This window comes from Vollenhovia emeryi, unplaced genomic scaffold (assembly GCF_000949405.1).
Source record: "Vollenhovia emeryi isolate VEMERY1.0 unplaced genomic scaffold, V.emery_V1.0 DF939152.1, whole genome shotgun sequence".
In the NCBI taxonomy this organism is placed as follows: domain Eukaryota; kingdom Metazoa; phylum Arthropoda; class Insecta; order Hymenoptera; family Formicidae; genus Vollenhovia; species Vollenhovia emeryi.
Window position 1 is genome coordinate 1,129,373 of NW_011967214.1, and position 25,549 is coordinate 1,154,921.

General features: G+C 33.1%; 5 protein-coding genes across 9 annotated transcripts; 2 read left to right on the top strand and 3 right to left on the bottom strand.

Annotated features, from left to right (window-relative positions):
* Nucleotides 1–21: 21 nt before the first annotated feature.
* LOC105565455 (apoptogenic protein 1, mitochondrial) lies at nt 22–2,911 on the bottom strand. 3 transcript variants are annotated; one of them, XM_012018689.1, is made up of 3 exons: nt 2,662–2,911; nt 1,250–1,447; nt 22–1,145 (listed from the first exon to the last, which is right to left on the bottom strand). In XM_012018689.1, the coding sequence occupies exons 1-3, from the start codon at nt 2,752–2,754 to the stop codon at nt 969–971; spliced, it is 468 nt and encodes a 155-aa protein (XP_011874079.1). In that variant the 5' UTR covers nt 2,755–2,911; the 3' UTR covers nt 22–968. The 3 variants fall into 3 exon arrangements, with proteins under 3 accessions (XP_011874079.1, XP_011874077.1, XP_011874078.1); XM_012018687.1 differs by having other exon boundaries at nt 22–1,166; nt 2,662–2,885; XM_012018688.1 differs by having other exon boundaries at nt 271–1,166; nt 2,680–2,873.
* Nucleotides 2,912–3,400: 489 nt separating this feature from the next.
* On the bottom strand, nt 3,401–12,436 carry LOC105565456 (transmembrane GTPase Marf). Of its 3 annotated transcripts, XM_012018691.1 has the most exons (14): nt 12,296–12,436; nt 11,616–11,698; nt 10,545–10,841; nt 10,333–10,459; nt 9,399–9,792; nt 8,983–9,090; nt 8,134–8,154; nt 6,946–7,099; nt 6,720–6,858; nt 6,271–6,584; nt 5,892–6,187; nt 5,234–5,401; nt 4,680–4,876; nt 3,401–4,332 (listed from the first exon to the last, which is right to left on the bottom strand). In XM_012018691.1, the coding sequence occupies exons 3-14, from the start codon at nt 10,726–10,728 to the stop codon at nt 4,128–4,130; spliced, it is 2,307 nt and encodes a 768-aa protein (XP_011874081.1). In that variant the 5' UTR covers nt 10,729–10,841; nt 11,616–11,698; nt 12,296–12,436; the 3' UTR covers nt 3,401–4,127. The 3 variants fall into 3 exon arrangements, with proteins under 3 accessions (XP_011874081.1, XP_011874080.1, XP_011874082.1); XM_012018690.1 differs by lacking the exon at nt 11,616–11,698; XM_012018692.1 differs by lacking the exons at nt 8,134–8,154; nt 11,616–11,698.
* A 57-nt stretch (nt 12,437–12,493) lies between these two features.
* Nucleotides 12,494–15,140, top strand: LOC105565458 (uncharacterized protein CG1785). Its single transcript, XM_012018693.1, has 4 exons — nt 12,494–12,703; nt 13,160–13,920; nt 14,100–14,623; nt 14,867–15,140. The coding sequence occupies exons 2-4, from the start codon at nt 13,162–13,164 to the stop codon at nt 14,955–14,957; spliced, it is 1,374 nt and encodes a 457-aa protein (XP_011874083.1). The 5' UTR covers nt 12,494–12,703; nt 13,160–13,161; the 3' UTR covers nt 14,958–15,140.
* Nucleotides 15,141–17,617: 2,477 nt separating this feature from the next.
* On the top strand, nt 17,618–19,271 carry LOC105565459 (thioredoxin domain-containing protein 9). Its single transcript, XM_012018694.1, has 4 exons — nt 17,618–17,769; nt 17,890–18,128; nt 18,414–18,615; nt 18,703–19,271. The coding sequence occupies exons 2-4, from the start codon at nt 17,952–17,954 to the stop codon at nt 18,963–18,965; spliced, it is 642 nt and encodes a 213-aa protein (XP_011874084.1). The 5' UTR covers nt 17,618–17,769; nt 17,890–17,951; the 3' UTR covers nt 18,966–19,271.
* Nucleotides 19,272–20,727: 1,456 nt separating this feature from the next.
* Nucleotides 20,728–25,012, bottom strand: LOC105565460 (polycomb protein Scm). The gene is made up of 8 exons (XM_012018695.1): nt 24,592–25,012; nt 24,125–24,418; nt 23,824–24,056; nt 23,137–23,704; nt 22,551–22,730; nt 21,901–22,461; nt 21,437–21,591; nt 20,728–21,367 (listed from the first exon to the last, which is right to left on the bottom strand). Exons 1-8 carry the CDS (start codon nt 24,614–24,616, stop codon nt 21,233–21,235), a joined length of 2,151 nt encoding a protein of 716 aa, XP_011874085.1. The 5' UTR covers nt 24,617–25,012; the 3' UTR covers nt 20,728–21,232.
* Between the last annotated feature and the right edge of the window lie 537 nt (nt 25,013–25,549).

Here is a 25,549-nt window from a genome sequence, read left to right on the forward strand (position 1 = left end):
AAATTAGTTCAAAACAACATTGAAATAAATAATATTTATTAAAGAAAAATTTTAATGAAAATCTTCCTTTTATCCGGTTCGTTCTGTACTAGTTCTGTACCAGAACGACCTGGTACTTTGAGCATTTACTTCATCTTCGGTAGGCTGCTAACTTTGCCGAAGGAAACCTCCAATCTGGAAGGCAGTGTCCCTAAAAGGATATGTATGGCAGGATACTCTCGGTGGTTACCACTTTCCTTTGGAAAATTCCGAAAGAACCAGTGGTGTTCGTGGATTTGAACTCTGATCTTTTCGTTTATTCATTTACTAAGCAGCGCATATTTCTCTACACCACACTCGCCACGTTACTGAAAATAACTTGCATAATCTAATTGTTTTATCATATAATGTCTTTAGATATTTTCTCTCGTTGCTGCCAAACGATCAAATAAAAACTAACAATGTTTTGATTGGATTTCAACTCTGATTTTTGGCTCATTAGAGCAGCGCACATCTTTCTGTGTCATAATCGCCACACTTGCATATTGCATGAAATGTTTTGAAAATACTAACATGTTGTATTTCTTCAATAATATTTAAGTTCAATACGGAAAATAAAAGAGCATGGGACTGTAAGATTCTTGTTTAAGATTTTGATCGTTTTTATATTTTACAAATTTAATCTTTTGTCTAGATTGTTGATACTTACAGTTTTGATATCAGAATATTAGTACGTAATTTTACTATCAATTAATAGTACCTACAAATTTGGCTCACAATTTTACATTTTATCATATTAATATTCCGATTAAAGAATGAATAATAATTTTACTTATTGCATATTGCCATTACAAAGCAATTCAATTACATTATGTAACTATCACAAACAGAAGAGAAAAACTAACATTTTAAATACATTTATTTAAGTAGTTTCAACGTTACATAATTTGTATAAATATTCAGAAAAGAAGAGTTACACGAATTTCAATTTATTTAAATTTAAGTTTAGATATTTTTGATGCTATTCCAAAAAACAGAATTTTTATATTTCTTTTGTACCACGCAATGTTGTAATTAAAATGAGACTGCCAATTTTTATCTAAAAATTGTTTGTAAAATACTGACATGTCATCTGCAGTTGCTATCCTTCCTTGTGCCTTTAACATCTGTTTAAATTGTTCACGTTCCTGAAATTTCATTAAACCTTCTTACAAGCCATAATGAATCTTACATTATACTAGATAAAACAATCAGAGCTCAACAAAATCACCTCAGTAAAGCTAGTATTATGCTTGGTCCAGAATATCTGATTCCATTGTTGCGTCTCGTTTCTAAGCGCCCTATATTTCTGTTCCGAGTAAGTTTCCTTTGTGCGGCTGACAAATACAATCGGCCTTAAGTTCGAAACTGGATCAGGAGGTCCAATTATATCACGAGATTGACGATTCTTCTCCAGCTTAGCCGTTTCCTAGCAGAAATAATTACGATAAATAAAATAAATTGTGATAAAACTTTCAATTTTAATAATTAAAATCATCTGCACTCTAATACAAAAACAAAATAGCAACTTGTTAGTACTTTCTTTTTCAAAACTACAAATCTGACAAGAGACCTTGTCACTTACAGACTTGTAATTATATTGGGCGTGCAACTTAATTCTCGGCCTTTTTTGTCACACTTTAATATTAACTGAAAACAAAACGAACAGGTTCCTAGTCCTCGAAGTAGTCTCCCTCGTTTTCTATACATTTACTTCATCTTTCAGGAGGCTGTCGGATTCCACTTCGAAAAAATGAAGGTGTTTTCGAGTTGATCAAATCAACGATGCATTTATTGACGTCTTCGACGGAACTGAAGTTTGTGTTAGCAAGGTGATGTTGCAGAGATCTGAAGAGGTGGTAATCCGAAGGCGCAAGGTGAGGAGAATACGCCAGGTACGATAATACTTCCCAACCCGTTATCGTTTCCAGAGTTGTTTTTGCAGTGTGTGGCCGTGCATTGAAACCATTTTTTACATCTAGAGTAAGAAACAGGATCTCCCAAAACGGCACAAACCATTTCCCGGGCTTCAGCAGCATTTTTTTTAAGTTGGAAAGCGAATAGCAGGCAGTGTCTTGAGTGTTGTTTGCCGACCGACGTTGCGTATGGTACAAATTTTAGGTTAAGTTTGCACAATAGCTACTGTTGCTGTAATACCTTTTAAAGCTAACAAATGGATCTTTAAAATGAGTCTACTCCGGAAAAGATAAATTTAAATAGATTCTATGTGAGTTCAAAGTTATGGGCCGAGAATTAAGTCGCACAAACGTGAAATAATTTTACTACAAGTATGTATATTCTTACAACGGCATAAAAAATGTTTGAAATGAAGAAAATTAATATTGTGTGCAAGCGAGTGGATAAGTGAGCGTGTCCACTCATCGAAGTATACTTAAATAAAATTAACAATTACAAATTAAAATAATATGCCTCAAGTTTGTCGCAGGTCTTAATCTTAGATTCATTGCCTTAGCAATTATAGTTAAATGAAGTTTTCATATTGTTAGAGTTCAGGTCGTTTCACTGCATTTGTTAATTTGTTATTTAAATGCAAGTGTATCGAGCGTGTCATTGATCTTTAGTCCACTTGTATACCTAAATAAAATTTCACCGAAACGTAAGAATGGCATTATCAGTGCGTACATTTGTCAAAATATTTACCATGCTAAATAACCGATATAGTCTTATGAAGGGTTTTGTATGATAAATATAACATTGGTGTACAACATTCAACATTTCAAGGTTTACAGTGAATCGAACGGCACATTTCTACTTTCTCAATACGAAAGCGTACAGGACTGATTTAGACACAGACTTCCATATGTATATAGACTGTTCGCTTCGCTGTCACTTTTGCTCCCAGTATAGAGGCCGACCGGATTTCCGGTTTCGGCCATGACAGAATATGATCCTGGCATTCCGAGCAACGACTTGTTACGGCCAACTAAAGAGTAATTAACAAATTAATAAATTTGGCTCAAATGTGATAAACACAAATTTGGCGTCTCAACTAATTCGACCACCAAGGCATATGGAAATATTCATCGTAATAAATAGTCTAATGTTGATTCGCGAATGCCACCTATCGTGACAGTATTCGAAACGAGAACTGCGCGCCGATTTTAAGTCTTAAAACTGCTTAAAACACAGTACAATCATCACAATGTAAAGGGTAATTATTCAGATTTGGTCCCCTTACCTCCTAAAATCGATGAAAGCAGCACACATACACACACACACACGTACTCAAAATCGATTTGTATAAACACCTACAATATTATTACAAGTTTGTAATATAATAAAACCATATAAAATATTATCATTTATTAAACTTATTAAAGACATATTAATATAAAGTTATTACAACTAATTAGAGAAATCATTATTCATAATATTTAACCATATTTATTCATAGTTGTACATCACATACATTCTTCAGTAAAGTCTAATAAAAAGGTAAAGTTTTATATGTATATATATATATACTGGATTTTTGTAAGTAAATCAGATGATATATACCTGTAATAAATCTGACATAAGCATATAAGAAGTTTCGTTAAAGGATATTCAATGTGGTACAATGTTTCCGAAAGTAAGAAATATGCATATATATAAATTTTTTTAAATTCATCTCTCTCTTGTGTAACAACTACAGTTTTTAAAATTTTCTGTTGAAAAAGAACAGTTACTACTAATAAAGTTAGTTAATACGATTTACTTTAAGGAACAGATTTTCCTGCATATTAGGACTAGAGTTTATCAGGTAGAAACAATCCTTGTATAAATAATGCTCTTTAAAAGATTATTGTGTATTATATTGTTTGCGTAAATTTAAATACCACTGTCCATTTCTCTTATTTGATTTATCTAATACAAAAATCATTTTTTCATGTAAATAGACGGTTAGATAACCGTACTAAATTATCAGAATATGAATCTATATCTATGCATATAAACGTCTATCATTCAATTGTCACATACGATGTTAATTATTAATTCACTAAAACAAAATATTACAGATATTTCAACAACTACGTCACATACAAGTATTCCTTCGAAACTATTACACTACTTCAATAAATTCATTAACATGTACAAAACAGGTTCACTTAATTCAAAGGTTTCAAATAAGCTGCGTCGAAGGTATCGAGCTCGTTTATTAAAAAGTTGGCTTCGTTTCGAAGATGCTTTGCCTTAGCTGCTGCTTTCTCCAATACAGCTAAAGTATTCGCTATAGTTCTAAGTTCGGTATCCATTTCGGATGTTGTTTCATCTACCAAATGACAGAGCCGTGCGAATGTGCTGGAGAGCTCCCTATGTGCAATCATATCAAATATTATGTAAAAAATTAAATGTAAAAAATAAGTATACATGCTACTTTGTAATGTTCTAAAAAACGATTTCGACAATAATGGGAGAGTTAATTTGACAGCTTTGAGAAAAAGATATTACATTATAAATCCATCAATAATTATGTAAAGATCGCAAAAAATTGAAATTCTATTATAACTATACATTTTATTTTTTAAATATCAAACTGCTTTAAAAAACAAAGTAAAATAATTGGAATTAAAGCAAAATTATTTTTTGTATAAATTTCTACTTCTTATGTATCTTTATATCTGCATAAATATGTAGGTACACATATTGTTATAACATACTGTTGTACTTGATGACTGCAATTTGCAGAAGTAAGATCCACAATCAATCGCAGTTTTTTGGTAGCATGTGAAACATATTGTCGTTTAAATTCACGTTCCTTCGCGTTATTAGTCCACGTTAGACGCTCGTAGAGATACAAAGCACCATATATAGCACCAGTTATAGCAATTAATCTCCATCCTACTGTTTTTAACATCTAGAAGAAACACTTATTTGTAGAATCTTGTTTTTGTTTCACAACTCTTCCTTCACACGCACACACACGTTTATAAAAATCGAAAGTTAATCGGTATTATATTGTTGAGATGTTAAAATAATTTGTTAAAATAAATTGTTCTCACTAATCTTCCTATTATACAGTTTCGTACAGTTTTATACAGTACTTAAACTGCTAAACGCATATATAGATTTATTGTCCACAAAAAATTAAGGTACTCAAGTCGTCTCAAGTTAAACGAGACATTCTCTTATCTTTATCTGTTTTCCTTCCTCTTTCTGTGTATGTGCGTGTGTAAGAAGTGTAGAAGTAAATTACAAATAACGTTGTACATACAAAGCCAGCAACAATAAGGCCACCCATTGTACCCTGCGATGTTACAGATGCCACTGCTATACGAGTGGCTAATGACCAGTCATCAGATCTTGGTGGAAAGTTTGATGTACTTGAAACAAATTTGATAGAATCGATGCTATCCGCAGGTGATGTGATACATGGCGGAATCTGCAGGAAAAAGAATTATTTTTACTTCTCTCCACACTTGAAATGTGACATAAAAATCATTTATCAATTACAATAATATTTTTACACAAAGAGCCTTTTACTAATTGTAAGTGTATTTCTTTCACTGCAAATTCTTGATCAAATTTGAATTAATTTTTCCTTAATAAAATAGCTAAAGCTAAAAGTTGAGAAAAATAATAATTGTTATAACTTTTCATTTTTTTGTATAAGGTACATAAATTTGTTTCTCTGTCTCTTTTTGAGACATAATTAAAATTCTATTAATCTAAAATTACTACTACTACTACTATTAATCTAAAATTTACTTCAAATTAACTAAAAAAGATTTTGGCAATTGGATTATTTTTTTAAATTTAGTTATTTTTAATCATTTATAACTTATAAAAGTTATGGTATATGTGTGTATATTTCTATATCTTCCTAAAAGAAAAATTTATTCAAAATTGATGAGATTTGCAATATATCTTACCTCTTGTGGATAATTAGCAATAGCTAATCTCTGACTCTGCCTTCCTGCGAATCTGTTAATTATTGCTGTAAAACCCCAAGAAAAACGAAATTCTAGATCTTCATGGAAGTCTGCGCATAAATTGTCACAATTAAGTCGGTAAAGTATTTCAAACGGTTCGCGTCGTGGTAAAATATTAAGCGACATTTGTCTTTTGTTTTCGGGTAACAGGCCTGACATCCTTTCGGTCATTTCCCGCTGCGAGCTTTCCATGTTCAATGCTAAAGCAGTGCTGAGTCTGGCTCGTAAATTTGATCCTGGAGTAGAATATAAAACAGTTTTTAGAGTTCGTCAGCTAACATCTTCATATTCAGTCACAAAATATGTAATTGACAATTACCTAAGCCATGTTCAACATGAGTATGAAGTTCCCGTTTATAAACATTCAAAACGAGTGGTTCAGGATGAAACGGTACACTAAATTCATCTATTAAAACGGCTAATCGCCGAATTTCTTCATTTAAAGCCTTAGAAACCCTTTGCTCTACATCTTCCACCATATGATGAATTTTATCCTTCATTTCTTGAGTTAACAGCATTAACTGTTGCTCTGTGAAATTCAATTTGTCATGAACCTCTTTCTTGACATTTAATTGTTCACTTCGCATTTTTTGAGTTCGTTCTAATATTTCATCCAATGCTTGACGTATTTCCCTGTAATAAATGATGAAGATAGATTAGTTTATATTTCTGCAAATATAAATAACGGAATACTTCTTCCTGTCTCCTCATCTCAATTAAAAAAGATTTAACAAAATTATGTAGTCCATTTTTTGTTCATTTTCTTACGTTGCGATATGTTTGCCACGCTGAGAGTGTTGTTCAAATTTAGTTTTTACTGCAGACTTTGAGATGCATTCTTCAAATTTTCTTTCAAAATCTTGAAATTCGAAATATCGGTTTTGAAAACCGTCTGCTAGCGCACCATCTGCATATATATTGAATATTAAGTTAATTTATATTAAGAAACGATTTAAAAAAGCATAGACAGTATAGTAAACTCGGAACACATTACTATGAGCAGGTTGTCCACGTTGTTCTTGCATGCGAGCCTGAAGAGTTTCTTTTGCAGAAATAAAAAAGACACGTTCCTCAGCATCTTTTGGACTGTAGACCTTTAACTCCTTCGATAAAAAGTCGACAGCACGTTCTTGATGTTGTGCTCTTACCTACACATAAAAAATATATAAATAAATAAAATTTGTATTGCAACTCACAATTCAATCGTGATGTTAAGCATATTGAATTTTGCTGATATATTATCAACATAAATAGCAATACAGAAATCGAATAACAATGTTTCTTTTTTAATAAATAACATATTAAAATTTTCACAATTTTTATTTTGATATAAAATGCTAATATATTCCTAACAGCACATGTAGATTTTGAAAATATACGTGGAGGTTATCGTTAAGTATAAGATATTATAGAGACGTTCCCAGTATATTACGATATCTTTAATACATATATCTTATCGAAGTACAAATTATTCGAACAATACTGCTGTTAGGAATTAGTTTCTTGCTTATATTATAAATTCATGCTCTAGGTGCATAGCATTTGCTTATGGTGTAATAGATATTGCAAAGTAAAGATCTGAAATATTGTATGCATATAACAAAGCATCTATTTTCTTTTTTCTTATTATAACATGTCTTAAATTTCTGAAGCTCGAGGGCCTCTTTCACCAATCTCGGTTAGATTAACCGACGATTAAAATTTACAGGGTGCCAACAAAATTAGAGGTGAAGAGGACTGCCCTGCAAATTTTAACCATCAGTTAATCTAACCGAGCTTGGTGAAAGAGGCACTTAGAGTTCTTTTTCAATTCGCTCTTGCTTTACACATTAATAAAAAAAATTTATGTTTATATAAAATATATTTTATCATATACATGTATAAATGTATATACACATATAAGAGTGATTCTTGATTGAAACTACTTCAGACAAAAATTACCGTTATGATAAGTCCATCTTGGAAGTAACTACCTTCATAACGAAAGAATAAAAATATAAGCCACTAATCATAAAACTTAGCAGAATCACTTTTATATTAAAATACATACATATGCATCAAAATATTATAAATAGTATTTTATCCTGAAAACTGACATAAATTATAAATTGTTTAAAGCAGGTTTAATACATAAATATCACTTGTGTATGAATAGCAACTCCCATGATATAAATAAACTTACCTCCTTTTGTTCTTTGGCCAGCTAAAGAATAAAGAATATTACTAAATTCATTTAAATTATCATGTTATAGAAACTTAATTTTTTTATTATAGAAACTTAATTTTTACTTATAAAATGGAAAAATATATATCTAAACACAAAATATTTAATATTACATTTTAATAAAAAAATTAATATTATATTATATTTAATATCATATTAATATTTTATTTAAGTACAAACTTTTATTAGCTCATTTAAAGTGTTACTTATATTATTATATTTATTATTTTAATTATTGAAAATTTCATTTTTTATATATGTATATTTATTTCAATATCTGTTTTAGCATTCTACAATATGATTATTTTATTTTATCAGCATGCTTTGTTTACTTTATTTTTAGTTGAAGTTTAATTTGAGTAAAAGATTATTACAATAGAAAACTTACAAAAATTTAATGTTTAAAAACAATTGTTAAATAATAGATTTAATAAAATAAAATAATCTGTGTTTAAATATTCTTACATAAGATTAAATAAAGGTAAAAACTTTTAATATATGTATATGCTCAAGTAATTTAATTTAAGCGATTTAAAACATAAATTTTAAACGTTTATTAAATTCAATTAATTAATGACAAATTTTATTAAAAATCAATTAAAGTAGAAAATTCCATATCATAGTAAGATCAATTTAATTATTTAACATTTAAAAAATTCGTTATTAATATTATTTATTTTACAATTTTATTATAAAAATCAATAAATCCTGTATAAAGTATGTCGTAATTGTTTTACATGTGTTATAATTGTTGTAATTTACAAGATGTTCAATTTTTATAATTAGTGTTTGTATATAAATACATACCTGATCAAAATACTCTGGTTCAGAAGCAGAGGCATCCCATCGATTATTTAAAATGAATATATTTGGTTTTGACAATTTTGTGGAAACTTTATGAAAGAAATTTTTTTCCTAGAGAAAAAATAGAATTATTTAACTAAACAACTGTTAGTATTAATTTAAAATATGTGCATTGAATATCAGAAGAAAATATTGGACAAACAAGAGTTTGAGAACATGTCTCTTGGAATGTCTGATTTGAAGAATTTTGTTTTTTTTTTAAATAAGAATATGAACGGTAAAATTCTACAAAAATAGTGCACCAAATATTATCAAATAAAATAGAATTTTTTCAAAAAATTATTATTAAAAAATATGCAGATTATGCATTCAATAGATTATGTAATGAGCTATATTAGAAACGCTTGTCTTATACTTACAGTAACCATTATGGTAGATTCAGCATTTGCTACTAAAACAAATACGTCTGCATCCAAACAATGTTTATCAATCCATTCATCAAGATTTGGGGTTACATCTACTCCTGGACTATCGACAAACACTACATCGTCTCTTAGTAATAAGCATTTTTCTTTCGGCCAAAATATTCTTACTAAATTGCTTTCACACAACTTCTCTTTGCAAAGAGCGTGACCCAATTGACCAACAGATTGAACTGGTTGCTTTTCAGTGGATTCTTCCGTAACAAGATATGATTCTCCATTATCTGAACCTTCAACTTGTAAGAAACAGTTTGTAGTGTGGCCTATACCGCTCGGTAAAATTTTATCGTGTAGCATGGCATTAATTACGGTACTTTTTCCATTACTTGTTCTGTAAATAAATATAAATATGTAAGTAAATATACATTATATCCACCATTTATATGTTATGTGAAGTGTATGCAAGTGTTCCATAATTTTCCACTATGTATGTATGTATGTATGTATATACCATAATTTTCCACTAATTAACACTATTTCTTAAAAATAAACAAGTTAAAATTGCAATTTTCTTGTAACAAATAAAAACTATAAATGTTACGGATAATTAAAAAATTTTATATTTCACATTTCAATATTAAAAAACAAAGAAATCCCATACAGTGAGATATGGGATATAATAAAAAATAAATATAAATTAGAAAATAGAGTAAACTATTTATAATAATAATAATTTATTTAATGTCGATTTAATGTGGATACCAAATGACATTCTAACTTATAGAAAAAAAATTTATTTCCACTGTTCAATATTTTTTTTGGAGTTGAATAATATTTTATAAGAAAAATAATGAAATAATTTTGTATTAATAAAATTAATAATTACAAGGACAACTTGTTAGTACAAATATTGTTTAATGTGATTGCTCACCTGCCAAAAAAGGCAACTTTCATATGATCTCTTTTAAGAACATCTTTTATCGCTCGTATTTTGTCTATATAAGCTTTGACCTTTACTGCTTCTTCCACGGTTACAATATCGCGATCACTTTGTAATGCTGTTATAAAGTTAGATGAATTAATTATCAATACAATTAAAGAAACTAATACATATATACATGTTTGCTTTATTTGTTTACTTACATGTCATAAACTCCACAGTTTCCTCCACATATTTTTCTATTTCCACAAATACATCATTTATCCTTTTCTTTGCCTTAACAAAGATCTGTAGAGGAGAATTATCATTTCTAGCATCTGATCGAAGCTGGCTGTCCCCGCCAATCATGGTCGATTGTACCATGGTACGATTGATATAGGCAGCCATGTTTATATTTTTATTACGAATGTGATATATTTGGCAAAAATAATAAAAAAGTACAGTGCAGGTGTTGCGGATACACAGTACGTTGGTACACAGTGCACAGCATGCAGGATCAACTGAAATCATAAAAAGCAGGAGTTAAATATTTGCTAATGTTCCACTTTATATTACACTAAATGTATTAATAAAATTAAAAGAAGTATAAGGATAATCTCATTTGCTTCATATCAAATTACAGAATGTCTCTGTGTACATGTGTACACGTACATACATTATACATACATACTATCTCTCTCTCAATATTTATATATGCTAATTATTAAACGATTGCAAATGATTCTTTAATAATCTATTATCACAATTCTTTGTAATTAATTAAAAAATTAGCAAGTTTACATGTAATCTTATACATACAATATTAAGAGATATTTTCAATCATTTAAAATTTATTGTTAATAAAGAATTAATTATATATTCAGAGAGATATTTTGTATAAGCAATATTTAGCATAATTCTACATAGTTTCTCTAGTAGAGCATCGAAAAAGTAAAATAAAATCAGTGTAACAAATAATACTAATAATAATAATACGACGTACAACATTGCTATAAAAAACATTATGTAAAAAATTGAATAGCGTTTACGCGTTTTATGTCAGTAATTATAACAGTAAATGTAATTAAACCCGATTAATATGCCGGCGTAATTTACTAAAAAGCAGTCGACGTTACAGTATTCTTCTTGAGGAAACATTGTGCACAGATAAGGAAAATATACATATACGAAGATAGTGATTCGATAATTTCGAAACATCGAAAAAACATATAAATGTACATATATAAATAAATTAAACAAGCAACGTATAAAATTTATAAATGCAATAGCGCAACCTTTTTGTCTTTAGTCATTGATGTATCCTTAGAGCAACTCTAAGATGCAATTATTTGAATGTCTTTCGGCACCCCGAAAATTGCTAAAACAATTTATAATTTTCCCATTAGCGGAAGATTCTATCGTGACGAATTGTACTTAGCCTATTTACATTATTGCCGCTTGTCCTTAGAAATGTGAGTATGCACGTGGAAATGCGTAGATTTGAAAAGTTTATCTATGTCCAAACTATCTTATATTTCTGAACCGACAGTTTTACTGCAATATCGCCACAAAAGAATTTAATTTTAAATACTAATTTGTATGGAAAATTTTTTATTCATCGCATGGCAAAGCGATAGAAACCAATCGACAATAATATACGAGCTTCCTCTCAGAAAATGTTGCACGAGAGTGAGCACGTGCTAAATTTACATCGCAAATCTATTCAATCTTGCAGTGTTACGTCACAAATCACATTCAATTCTTTCCGATACAAATATCGCGCTCTCGGCAACCGAACCTCCCGGAGGGGACGTTCGACTAGTTAAACTAGCAAAATCTCTTCTACAAAACGTTTCGCAAATCGTCAACGGAGTCTAACCTCTACAATGGTACCGAAATGTTCTTTTGTATAAATAGCATATATGAATGTTTGTCAAGACGTCAGGGTATAGTTTGAGCAGTGCAATTTTCATACCGTACGGCTGGTTGTGCGCAAAATGAGAAACAGTGACTCATGACTACAAAAATTCCTCGTCAATCAGTATACATCGATGCAATCGGAGTATATCGAAATACCACGAATTCAGGGACACGAGATTGCACGAAGCGCAGATCAGACATAGACGAGCGTGTCGGGCGGGGCTGCACAGGCTAGAATTGAGAGTGGGCGGAAAATTTGACCAATCGGAGCAAAGTTCACTAAACTTGAAGCTAGTAAACTTTGCTCCGATCTTGGTTGGCTTGGTAGTTTGTGCTTGCTGCGATAAGTGAGGTTAGAGAGGCGGTGAAACGTCTCCTGGGCACGTGGTGTAGCGGAAAGCATTGCCGTGGTTTTCACAAAAATTGGATAATTTATATAGCAATAAATATATTATTCATATCGGTAAGCACAGCTTTTTTTTTACAAGTTTTGTCGCGACGGAAATATATTTACTGTAAAAGTACACGAGCCTATGATCCACAATGCGCTTTCTGCGTCTAGAAACATTCTATTTGATGTAAACAAGTCAAAACGCTTAAAAAATGTGCCGACAACGTACGATTATACAGTGTGGAATGTACAATTTGTCAACTTGCACAAGTTTTTTAAACGTATTTCTCGACTGCAAAACAATGTTTCTATACGCAAAGAGCACATTGTAGATTAGGCTACATAATTACACATTTTAAAGGTACGTGAAAAATATAGTAGGACAATGAACAAAAGTTAAAATTTGGCGTATACACGTATATAAAATAGTTACAAAAATCTAACCGATACACTTTAGATTGACGAATGCATGTTGACAAGATTGGAATTATATATTTGCATACTGAGATCCAAAGGATTCTTTTTCAGAGATGTCTGACGCCAAACCTAAAAAACACAAAGTCTCGAAGAAGACGAAAAAGTCGTGGAGAAAGCACATCGATATCAAGGACGTAGATGCATTCCTTGAGAACGGCAGATTGGAGGAACGACTGGGCGCTCCTTTCTCCGAGCGCGCAGATGCTCAGTTATTTATCATCGATAAAACTGATGCTGCTGGAAGTGTCATCTCCAAACGCGCTGCCAGATTGGCGTTGAAGAATAAAGAACCAAAATGTTTCGCCTCTTTGAAACCGCACACAAATGTTCCCGATCCAATTTCTAAAAGGAATCGAGTAAGGACCAAAGAGGAACGCATGAATTCTATATTATTGCAACGCGAAGCGGACAGGAGAATGAAGGGTGTTCTGAAGTTGAAGGAGAGGGTAGCATTGAAGAACAGGTTGCTTGCGAAAGCTGCTTCAGCGAATCGTCCTAAAAGAGGAGAGATTAAAGGCGATGTATGGAATAGCACAAATGCCTTGTTGTCAAAAACAGTCACCGAATGGATGTCCTCGGACAGCGTTAGACATACAGTTAGCCATTTAGGAATGAGGAAAAGGAAGATACCTTCGTCGTTGCATAAAAAGCCGTCTGTTTTGCCTGCAGTGGAGATACCACACCCAGGTACATCTTATAATCCATCGTACAAGGATCACCAGCAACTGTTGCAAGAAGCTGCCCTGGAAGAATTAAAACTTATAAAGCAAGAAGAACATTTGGACAGAGTCACAACTCTGATGTTTAAAAGGGTAATTTTATGATATACTTCCTTGATATACTTACTTTTGATAATATTTTTACATTACTAATGCTATACTAATTCCCGATTTAGACATTTCTTTGACTCTTAACTTGTATCACACCTCTTGAATGTGGATTTATATCTTTTAAATATGAATTTGTGATATTAAATTGTTTACTTGTTTAGATTTCAGTAAAGAAAAGAGATGAGTGTATGATGAAAGAAATGTCAGAGGGTTTGCCAAACAATCAAACATCAAATCTCAAGTCTATTGAGGAGGACCATGATGAAGACAAAGATTCATCTCTTGCAACAACAAATAATAAACCTGTAAAGAACGCCAAAAAGACGCTTGTACAAAGAAGAAAACAACGGGAACAAAAACAAGCAGCGAAGGAACGTGCGCTGGATAAACTCGAGAAAAAGAAACTTTCTGACACCTATAAATTGAAAATGTTACAAAAGCAGATAGAGGTCAAGGAAAGAAAGCAAGAAGTGCTGCGACAGAAACGAATGAAGAAGCGCGAGAGGGAATCTCTTATGCCAAAGAATCTGAGCAAGACAAGGTTTGAACCCATTGAAACTGATTTCCAGCTTGCGGAAGAATTGAGTGGCAATTTGAAGAATTGTAAGCCATGTAAAAATTTACTGAAAGACCGATATAAGTCGCTTCAACAAAGAAACATTATTGCACCGGCCGTCATAAAATTGTAAGTACAAAGAAAATAGATTCATGAAGTGTATTTGCCAGAATCTAGAGTAAGACAATTTAGCACGATTTGATTAAGGAAAGTATTCTGGAACAGAGACATTAAACAAAAAAGAGAAATGGAATATAAAAATGATTACTAAATTATTATCTTGATATTATCAGTGACTTGTTGTTTAGTCTTAAGAAGTTGCTTTATCTTAAGAAATTTTTTTATACATTTATAATATTTTGTTTGATTTAGGAAACGAGACAAAGCAAAGGTGAAGAAGTTTGTGAAACCGGATCACAAAATAAACTTTGATGACATCGAGAAAGCTACAATCTTAAAATAAAGAGGATTTAATACCTGATTTAGTCAATTTGACATCTTTAGATTTTCTTTGTCTGTAGAAATTGTCTGTTTTTCTTTATATGTAAGTGTGATTTATGTTATAGTTGGAAATCAAGTTTTTCCAATTGTAATTTAAATTTTTCTGTATGGTTATTGATTTAATAAAAAATTAAATTAGAATAAACCAGATAAAAGTAGAAAATTGTAAAAATCTAGAAATGTATAAAAGCATGAATATATGTATATATTTATAAATATACATATATCAAATAGTTTTTGTAACACATGTCAAAATTTTATTTTTTATAACTGAAATTTTCATAAAAATGGAATTGCTTCGGAAATCAAATTATTTCAATCTTACTAAATTTAATTTTTACTATTTACGGTTTTACATTACAGCTTGTTTTTATCTTAAGACTTTTTAGTATATATGTAATATCGTACAATGTCTGCAAATGTTCTTGCAACCGTTTAGATATCCAGATTTTCTGATACTCTGCTATAGCGAGTTTTTCTTTTTCGCAATAAAGTAGAAGTTCTGCATGTTTTGCGTGCATCTCGCATTTGCGCGCTAGAATTTTAGCATGATCCTTGTTTATTATATACTGCTCTTCCGTGAAATAATTAAATTTCATCAGTTTAGGTAAATTAACATTCACGTTTTTGTGAATGTTCCGCAACATTGTGTTTATAGACTTCTCTAGTTTAGAAATTATCATCGATCGTGTTGTGCACAAATGCATGTCATTGATTTTTCTTTTATATCCTTTCACTGCATTTCTGCAATATTATTAGTTTACAAAAATATATGTTACAGTAAAACAACTTATACGTATTTAAGTATACAATATATATATTATTAAAAAAAAACTTTACGGATGCAGGATGTGGTCTTGTGTTTTAGAAGCTACGTTGTCCATGATCATTGACAATTGATTCTTTAGAGCTATATTTTCCGACAGTAAATTGGATATGGAACGTGGCACGTGTTTTGACACTTCAAGTTGAAATATATTAGCCAGAGCCAAAAGATGATTATACAATTTCTTTTTGAATCTAGACAGAACACATTGAAAACAAACGACATGTATGTACAATAACATATTTATATAATTTTTCTATATTTTCTCAATGAAGTAAAATTTACGTGCTGTACCTTTCTTTGTCATTCTTGAATTTATTTTCAATCTTACATAGGTTTTCTTTTACCTGTTCTTTTTCATTGATTAAGAACTGATTTCTCATATCGAGTTTCTTTTCTAGAATATGTTGTGTTGACTTGTAATCTTCCAAAACATTAGTTTTAGCACCTTAAGATTTGAAAATTAGAAAATTCGAAAAAATATTAAAAGACGGAAAGGACAGTCAGAAAGAAAGGTGTAAAAAGTGGTGAGGGAGGAAGATATTCAATATAAATCAATCATTTATGTAAAAATATCAATTGATAATTATAAGAAATAGTTACTCAAAACTTTAATTTGCGAAGTGAGCACAAGTCGCGTGTTCTTATACTTTTCATCTATGTTTACAGCTGTTGCAGTATGAGTGAATTTATCATCAATCCTTGCTTTTTCAAGAGTAATTAATTGATGTTTATTTTCTTTTATCCTGGCAATATAAGAAACTATTTGAGATTTTAAATTGGATATTTCTTGCATTTTCTCTTCTTGCAAAGTTTTGATAAAACGATTTATATCTTCCAAGTTACTTTCCAATTCTTTATTCCGTTCTCTTACTCTGTTAAAAAAATTTTCAATTAGATATCGAATAAACGCATTTTTCTTGCATTCTAGAATTTTGAATATAAATTTGGTAAAAATTTGTCAAAGACATAAATCTATATAATTATATATGTCCACATACGTTTTCTACCTTTTGTTAACATCTGTTCGTGTATTCAGAAAGAATAAGAATCTTAAGATAATAAAAAGAAAAATTTTCGCATTTAAAAAAATAAAAAAGCAAGAGTTTGAGGAAACGAGAAGAAATTACCCATATATATATAATAATGATTTTGTAAAATTAAATACCTTTGAATTCTCTTATTAATTTCTGATATTTTTAAGTTGTAAAAAGATTTTTGTGTGTTAACGATGACATTCCTTAATTTGGTTTTGCCAAAAGTGACTGACTGAAGGCGTTGTGGTAAACTGATATTTCCCTTGTCTCTTCCGTACAAATCCATTTTTGTTACCACATATTAACAATTGTGACTAATTAAATAATTTGATATTAGAAAATATAAAGAACGTATGTTAGATATTGGAAAATATAAAGAACATATGTGTACGTGATAGGCATTGCATACATGTTTAAACTGCTAAGCAATCATCATGATATCTTTAACTTGACGGCCGGTATTCATAGTCGGATCTTATATTCAAGACCGTCTTGAATTTATCTAAAGATGCTGTATGGAACATTTGATTGGTTGCGGAGTATCTAGAGATGATCTTAAGACGGTCTTGAATATAAGATCTGACTATGAATACCGGTCGACGTGTCACAATTTATTTAAAAAAAAATCATTTGTATGTAATGATACTGCGCGCGAGCAAGAGAGAGAGAGAGGGAGAAGCTGTGCGCTCATTGGATTCTAGCGCGTGACGTGTTCAGTGGAAACGCAGCCTAATCCGTTGCGAAGCGTCGTGCTTTTCATGACCCACGCTTTCGCAATAATCGCAATCAGTAAGTGACATATTTCTATATATGGTTAAGAAGTGCCTTGTGAGTGTACAAAAGCGCGTTGAAGATCGAGTTATCACCAAGTTGAGAAGCGAAGCTTTCGCCGAGCGTTAAACGAGCAAATTGTAATTTTAACAAATTGATATCACTCAATCGTACCCATTTTGATTCAGTATCTACACCTTTCTACGAAAAGCCAGTCCTGTTTTGCATTGTAACCTTTTGTATCTTCTTATTCGCGCCAGACCGGTAAGGATACTGACGGACCCGCAAAAGTATCCACGAGTGTTTCCCGATTGACGGCAGTATGGAGACTGTACTTCAGCAGAAAGTCATAGAGGTTGCCAGCCACGTTGAGCAGCAGTTGGACGCGGAATTGGAGAAGTTAGACAAGTTGGATATCAACGATTACGAAAAGATACGCGCGCACAGATTGAACGAACTGAAGCGGATGCAGAAACGAAAGCAGGATTGGCTGGCTTCGGTAATACACCGCTGTGTTTCTTTGCCTAGGGCCTGGTATCACCAGCGTTGCTCAGTTAAAATCTTGGTTTAATTCAGGTTTGCCTCTTTCTAAAGTAACAGTTCAACAGAGACAAAGAATGAATCAAGCCAAGCTTAAAGTTAAGCAACGTTGGTGAAACCGGGCCTTGGAATATTTAAGTTAGAATTCCAAATGTTAGAAATATAAGTTTGTGCCTTAAGATATCACCTGAGCGTTCTACAAAATGTTGCGTAACAAAGTATATGTAATTGCTTACTGTTGTAGGGCCATGGAGAATATGCTGAGTTGTACGACGAGAAAGAGTTCTTCGAAGTATCAAAAAAGTCAGAAAACATAGCTTGTTTATTTTACAAAGATGACTCGCCGCGATGTAAAATAGTGGATCATCATTTCAAGATTCTTGCGAGGAAACATATCGAAGCGAGATTCTGTAAACTGAATGTTGAGAGGTGTCCCTTTCTCACCGGTACTGTCGCGATAGACATCTTTTTAGAGATACATTTCGGCAATGGTGTACTTAAATGTGACGATAATGTATATTTATGTATCGCAGAACGATTACGGATCAAGATTATACCTACAATTGCGTTAATTGTGAACGGCAAAACCAAGGATTATATCGTGGGCTTCACTGAATTAGGAAACTGCGATGATTTTTCTACAGAAACGTTGCAGTGCCGTCTTGCACAATCTGGCGTGATCAATTATGATGACGATCTGCAGCCTTCGGAAACCGGCAAAAAGTCACTTATACTTAAGCCTTCAAAACCCAAAACCATCAAGGGACGCAGCTCAGATGATTCTGACGACGACTGAGGTCGTACATCCAGATATAAAAGTTTATGCATATTTGTTCACATCTTTCTCATCTTGAACATTATGTTTTTGTCTCGTTTAATAGAGCGAGCTTTTATAATAAAGTTTATGTTTTATATTTTGATACTCGGAATGTATCTAATTTTTTTAGCATAATAGTTAAATTTCTATATGTTAACAATTTTTGAATTATTTTTATATTAAAATATTTCAATAGTAAATTAAGAGATATTGTTAGCAGTTGAAAAACGATGTTTTTCGTAATATCTATACAATTCAAAATAAATTATAGTTTCAACACGTAAACATATTAGTTTCATTTCGTAATTTAAGACAAATATATATATACATAACTTGTGCTAAAAATAAAAAATACAGGATATAGAAAAAAGGAAAAATAAATATTACATATTTTAAATAAATTTGTGTGTACGTTGTAATGTTACAAATTAACACATAAGTCTTAAGTTTAGTCTTTACGTATTCACAAGAGTAATTTTACGTAAGTGAGAGATAATATGATACTTTTAGATCTTTCTATGAAAAGCGAAATGAAAAAAAAATCGTGGAATTATAACATAAAATAGATAGTAACTTCACATATTGTATATAAACTGTTATATATTTGCAAATTGCGAAACATGAGATTGCTATACAAGTTATCAAGAATATCACAGTAGTAATGCAATAAGTCACACATAACTAATGGTGTATTAACTAATCTTATATAATTTAAAAAGATATTCCGAAATTTAGCTTATCTTGTATAATAAAAACAGGAAACTATATCACACAATAAAAAAGTAATTATGTATATATGTATATATAGGGTGTTAAAAAACATTCAATATTTATATGGTAGATAAGATACCATACTGAGTAAAAAAATCTAAATGAACCGAAGTAAACATAGGTCGAAAAATCAATCGTTTCAGAGATATAAATATTACAGGTTTCTTCATGTCGCATGCGATGTTCTCCCTCGATCCCCTGATTTTAATCCATTGAACTTCTTTTTATCGGAATATTTGATAAGCATAGTGTATTCTTCACCGATAAATGATTTAGAAAAATTACGTGCCTGTCAAATAATCCGACAGAGACCTGGAATTTTCAAGAGAGTTCACGACTCTAAGAATATACAAAGCGTGTATGGAAATGGATGGAGGATATATGGAAGATCTTCTGTAAATATCAAGATAATAATTTAAACAGATTATCTTCTCACGTCACATGCGACACAGAAGCCAGCAAGTCAATCATATGATGCTAACATACGAAAATGTTTATATCTCAGAAACGAGTTTTCGACCTATGTTTATTTAAGTTTTTTTACTCAGTGTGGTGTGTCCTATCTACCATATAAATATTGAATTGTTTTTTAACACCTTGTATATATTAATTTTCTTGTATGTGTGAAAGGTATATGTATATTTAAATATATTTAATCTTTCTATATATTTAAATATATTTAAATCATAACAAAAATCTACTTATATTTTATAAGATTTCATGTCTTTAATGACATAAAATCTTATTACCTTAAAATCTATTTATACTTTACAAGAGATTAATCTAATTACTTTTTAAGCTTCTGAAATTATTAAATCGTTTCATCCGGATATCTCAAATAATGCACGACAGGAAACTAAATGTATTTGCAGTAATGTCATGTATATTAACAAAAATAGAGTAAAATACTAAAAAAAATGGTTCAATCTGTGACATTCTAAACATTACTGAAAGTATCACAAGACAAGTATCTCGTTTACAATATATGTATTTCATGGTACTGCAAAATAACATACGACATGACTATATTTACATGTGAAATGTCATTATCTTTTGTGAGCATATTTATGTGTACATAAGAACTATATAATATTTATTATATTTATCACTACTTATCTAATACATGGAATCGAATTAGGCTAATCTAATACTTGTAGGGAAATGGTAAGTTTATTAACAAAAATACTTGCTTTACAACTAAGAATTTATACTTCTTCCAAAATAATAAAACAATGTTTTGACATGTTAAAAAATTGATTAAGCTTTTAAGTTTTGCTAATCTAAACTTTAAAATTATGGATATATATATAAACTCAGAAACTAATAAATTGTTTATGTGTATTCACATTATCTCTCATTGTCAACAACCTATATATTAATTTATTTTTATTATTGAAACGTAAAACTGATTCGATCGAAATGCATAAAGTGCATATTTTAGATCTCTATACAAGTATTTATCATATCTGGGAAAATCACATAAGCATATGCCTTCTACCTTTAATACGGTTTACCAAATTACAAATCTTAAGTGCTGGCCCGAGTTTTAGTCCCATATACTTCATCATCATGTCACTATTGAGAAGAAGTAAGGCTTTGCCATCAATTTCCTAAAAATTGTTATTGCCAAGTTTATAATAGGACAAGACACATTGAATATCTTTTTATGTTTAACTCACATGTTTCCTAAACAAATCTGCATGTTGTCCCAACGCTGGGTCCGTAATGGCGATATAATGTATTACATCTTCAATAGTCCATTCCGCCGGCTCGGCAGAAGGCGTGCGATTTCCAGAAGTTTCAGATTGAGTAGTAGACGTCGCTGCTTCTAATTCTGTACGTAAATATATTTCTTAATCAGCGTGTTATTTCACGAAAATGCCATTTAACATCAGTTAATTCTATACTCAAACTCTCGGGAGACCGCAAAACTCTTTTACTATTATATTATTCTGAGCAACAAAGCAATAGAAAAAAACTATCTACGTTTATGTTCTTTAAATAATAATTATGAATATTCTTGCAACACTCGCGGCTTATCATTACCTATAATAAAGATATATTGTATATATATATATATATAAATATAAATCTTAGGCTTATAATATAAAGCAAGTATATACATATATATATATATACTTGCCAGGGACAGATTTGCGGGCTTGCTTGTTTGCAGTAGGTGATGATCCTGAAGAATTATTCATACTTTGTACAGTAGTTTGTTGTACGTGCTGTTTCTGAGACGACGGTAAGTTTTGCTGACTTTCCGATGGCCATCTTCGTTTTTCTCCTATAGTATTATTCGTTTCCTCGTCATTAGTGAATTGCGGTTCCTGTAGCTGCGGTGTATTGGGACACTTGTTGCAAGGTTCTTTTCTTCTGGCCAACATGTATTCACATGCATGGAGGTCCTCGAGTTGCTGCCGTATGTACGTGTAGAAGTCTTCCTCTTCTAGGAAAACGGGTAATCTAACAGCGGCAGGTTTCTTCAGAGTCCCCATACTCAGATTTATGGTCTCGCCTTCGCCGTTTCTCAGCAAAGTTAATATTTGCCTGGGATTCGTGGCTGCCATTAAAAATGCTTGGAAAATGTCCCTTGCCACACTTGTCATAGGGCCAGTGCCAAATTGCGCAGGCATGGCTTTCACTTTTCGTATGTCAAAATACGGACCACAGCAACATTTATGGTTGACATACAGTGTAACTGCAACATACAATCAAGTCACTTAAAGTTTCTTGTATGAATTCTTACTATTTCTTATATGCGCTTGACGTAGAATTGTAATAATTTACCGTTTTCAAGCGGTTTGGTATTGGCTGTGCTAGTGTCAGGTTCTGTAGCTGGCTGTGCTGGTGGAATCGCAGCAGGGCTCACTAACGCAACTGCGGGTTCTCTACTAGTGTTGCTACCAGAGACCGCCATTACTAACAAAACATTATTGGTGGATCTGGACCTAAACTTGTTATTCTGTGCTGTATAGATTAAAATCGAAAACGTCATTAAAATACTGTGAATTATAAACATTTTAATATTTCATTATAATAACGCTAGAAGACAGGCACAGGCAGAAACACGCGCGCAAGCACGCACATGTTTCCACGTGTGCAAACCCTCCCTCCCTCCTTGTGTTTATGTGTATGTTATTTGTGTTCGTCTGTGCGAGTGAAGGAGTACGAGTGCGTGTAATTGTCTAATTGTTTTTTAAAACTGAAATTTGATTACTTCTCATCAATCAGCTGATTAATCAAATTTCAGAATCCCAGCTTTCAGACAAGAAATAAGCTCAGTACTTCTAGTATTAAAAAGAGAGATACATATATACCGACGTGTATTAAACTGATCTGCAAAAGTTATACTACAAAACATTCATTTATCTACCTTTTTGCCTCGGTGGCTGCAACGGGTGTCCAGTTTTTAAGCACCAGCCCACGGGGAAAATATCCCGGGAGTCATAACGACACCAATAATCAAAAGCACCGCGCCAGCCGTCAAAAGTAATATGTATCATGTCGTCCTTAACAGCGCCGACGGTCGCAGTGCATATAAGTTGCGGATTCTTCTTGTCGATCGCCTCCAGCTTGTGTCCGACTTCAAACAAATTAGCGCGCGGTGTCTTTGGTTCACGTTTGAATACTTTTGAGGGCGCCATTTCGGCACCGTTTAGTGTCTTGAGAAGGAACATCGGCCAACTGGAAGCATTCATCCGGAAGCCTAACGGCGGCTGAAGCATCCCGCCAGATTTTTCGCAGTGGCCTATCGGATGTATCTCGTTGCTGTCGACCAGTCGCCAGAAATCATTCTTGTTGTCAGAGCCGTCCAATCTCAATCTCAACCGCGCGCCAAGGACACCTACTACCGTGGCGATGCAGGTCGACGTCAAGTTTCGTGGATCTAACGCCTCCAGTTTCATGTTGATCTTGAATTCGTTCTGTGGCGGGACTTCGTGCTGAAAGTAACGCGCAGTGTAAGCTTAGTATCCTTGCGCAGGTATCACGACTCAAAATATATTCAGCAATAAGATTAAATAAAAATTACACCAACAGACCAAACTCTGTCGCACAGTACCTGCTTGAAGCACTCTAGTGGAGCTGGGATGCTATTTGTTTCCCCTAAATATTCGTTCCAATCGAAAGTCTGAAAGGCTTCGTATTGAAACGTCCCGGTGGACGTTGACGGCGAGTGAGATGTGGCTGTGTGATTATTCGTACTCTGGTAAGATTGCGTCGACGGTACATTGTTGCTTGGCAATCCAGACGGGGCTGGAGACGGGACGGGAGATGGCGACGACGGTCTGTTGTCTATAAATTTAACGTTCGCTTGAATCGCTACGCAAGCGCGTACCGAACCTGAACGTACGGCCACTTACTCTTCTTCGCGTCTGCTTGCGTCTCCTTTTTCTGATACGCGTTTAAACAGAATGAAGAGCAAAAGTCCTTGGTCGGACCGTCCTTCTGCTCCAACTTGAAAGGTGTACCTCTGATCACGTTGTCGCACTGGGCGCAGGCGCCCCGTGCGTAGGTCTTGCGAGACTCGGACAGACACGTCTCCGAACAGAACTCCTTCTTGCCATGCTGTGTGGGTAGGACGTACTTCAGCGGTTGCTTCGTCTCGCCACACCATGTACAAGCGGAGTTCCTCGACTTCGGCGGTCGTCCAGGACCTGCGGAGCACGAGAAGATACAGAACTGCCGCACGTTAAAAGGACATCCATAATATTTGCCATCGAGACGCGAGCGAGGAGACGGGAAATCGCGGTGGCAAGACGAAGGCGGGAAGGAAACGGGGGCGAGCATTCAAGCCTGTAAGGTTATTTCCGCAAACGTTGACGCATACCTCGCGCTTTGTTCTGCGTAGACATTCTCCGTGCGCGGGCAGACGATTGACGGCGGTAGAATCGCCACTGGGGCCCCCGGTTAACCCGATCGGACGATCGGGCGCATATTCGTGGCCCGTACGGAAATAAATTTCGGCGCGGCGGGCCCTCGCGGGACCGAGGCAAAACTCGCAGGCCCCGACTCTGCCGCGCGAAGCTGAATTAAGCGGTAACTGTCCACTCGCGCGCGACGAAACGGCCGCTCGGCGAATTCCTCCACACGGCCAGCGATACGACCTGCAACTCGCCGAGGCAAATGTAGCTCGACGGTTAAAATAATCTACATGTCGCGCATTAAAAGTTGTTGTGTCGGTCCGCCATATTGCTTTAATTTGGCCGCGCAATTCGCGCACAGGAGTAACGAATGAGGAACCAGATGAGCTTCACTGTCAATGGAATTCGGTCTGTTCCTTTGAAATCCTTTATCTGTTAATGTCAGGTTTGTTCGTTTCAGCGGGGAGTACACTTTTGCATAAAGCTCGCTGCAGACGATGCTATATTTTTCCTGCTGGATTGCTAGCGATTTAGTAAAGCCCGCTGCAGACGATGCTATTTTTCCTGCTGGATTGCTTGCGATTTACTAAATTACTAGGAATCCTGAGTGCTGAATGGTGCAACGATAGTAATTTATTAGATTGCAAGCAATCCAGCAGGAAAAGTAGCATCGTCTGCAGCGGGGTAGAATACGCGACTGTGATTAGTCAATTAAGGCTGGGTCTACATTGGATGTCGTAAGTCGTGTCGGAAGAAATTGACCAATCACAGTTCATTATTCTCCTTACAGTCGAAGAATAATGAACTGTGATTGGTCAATTTCTTCCGATACGACTTACTACATCCTATGTAGACCCAGCCTAAGGCTTAAGTGCCAGTCTACAATAGAGATTTAAGCCCTAAGCCTTAAGAAATTGACTAATC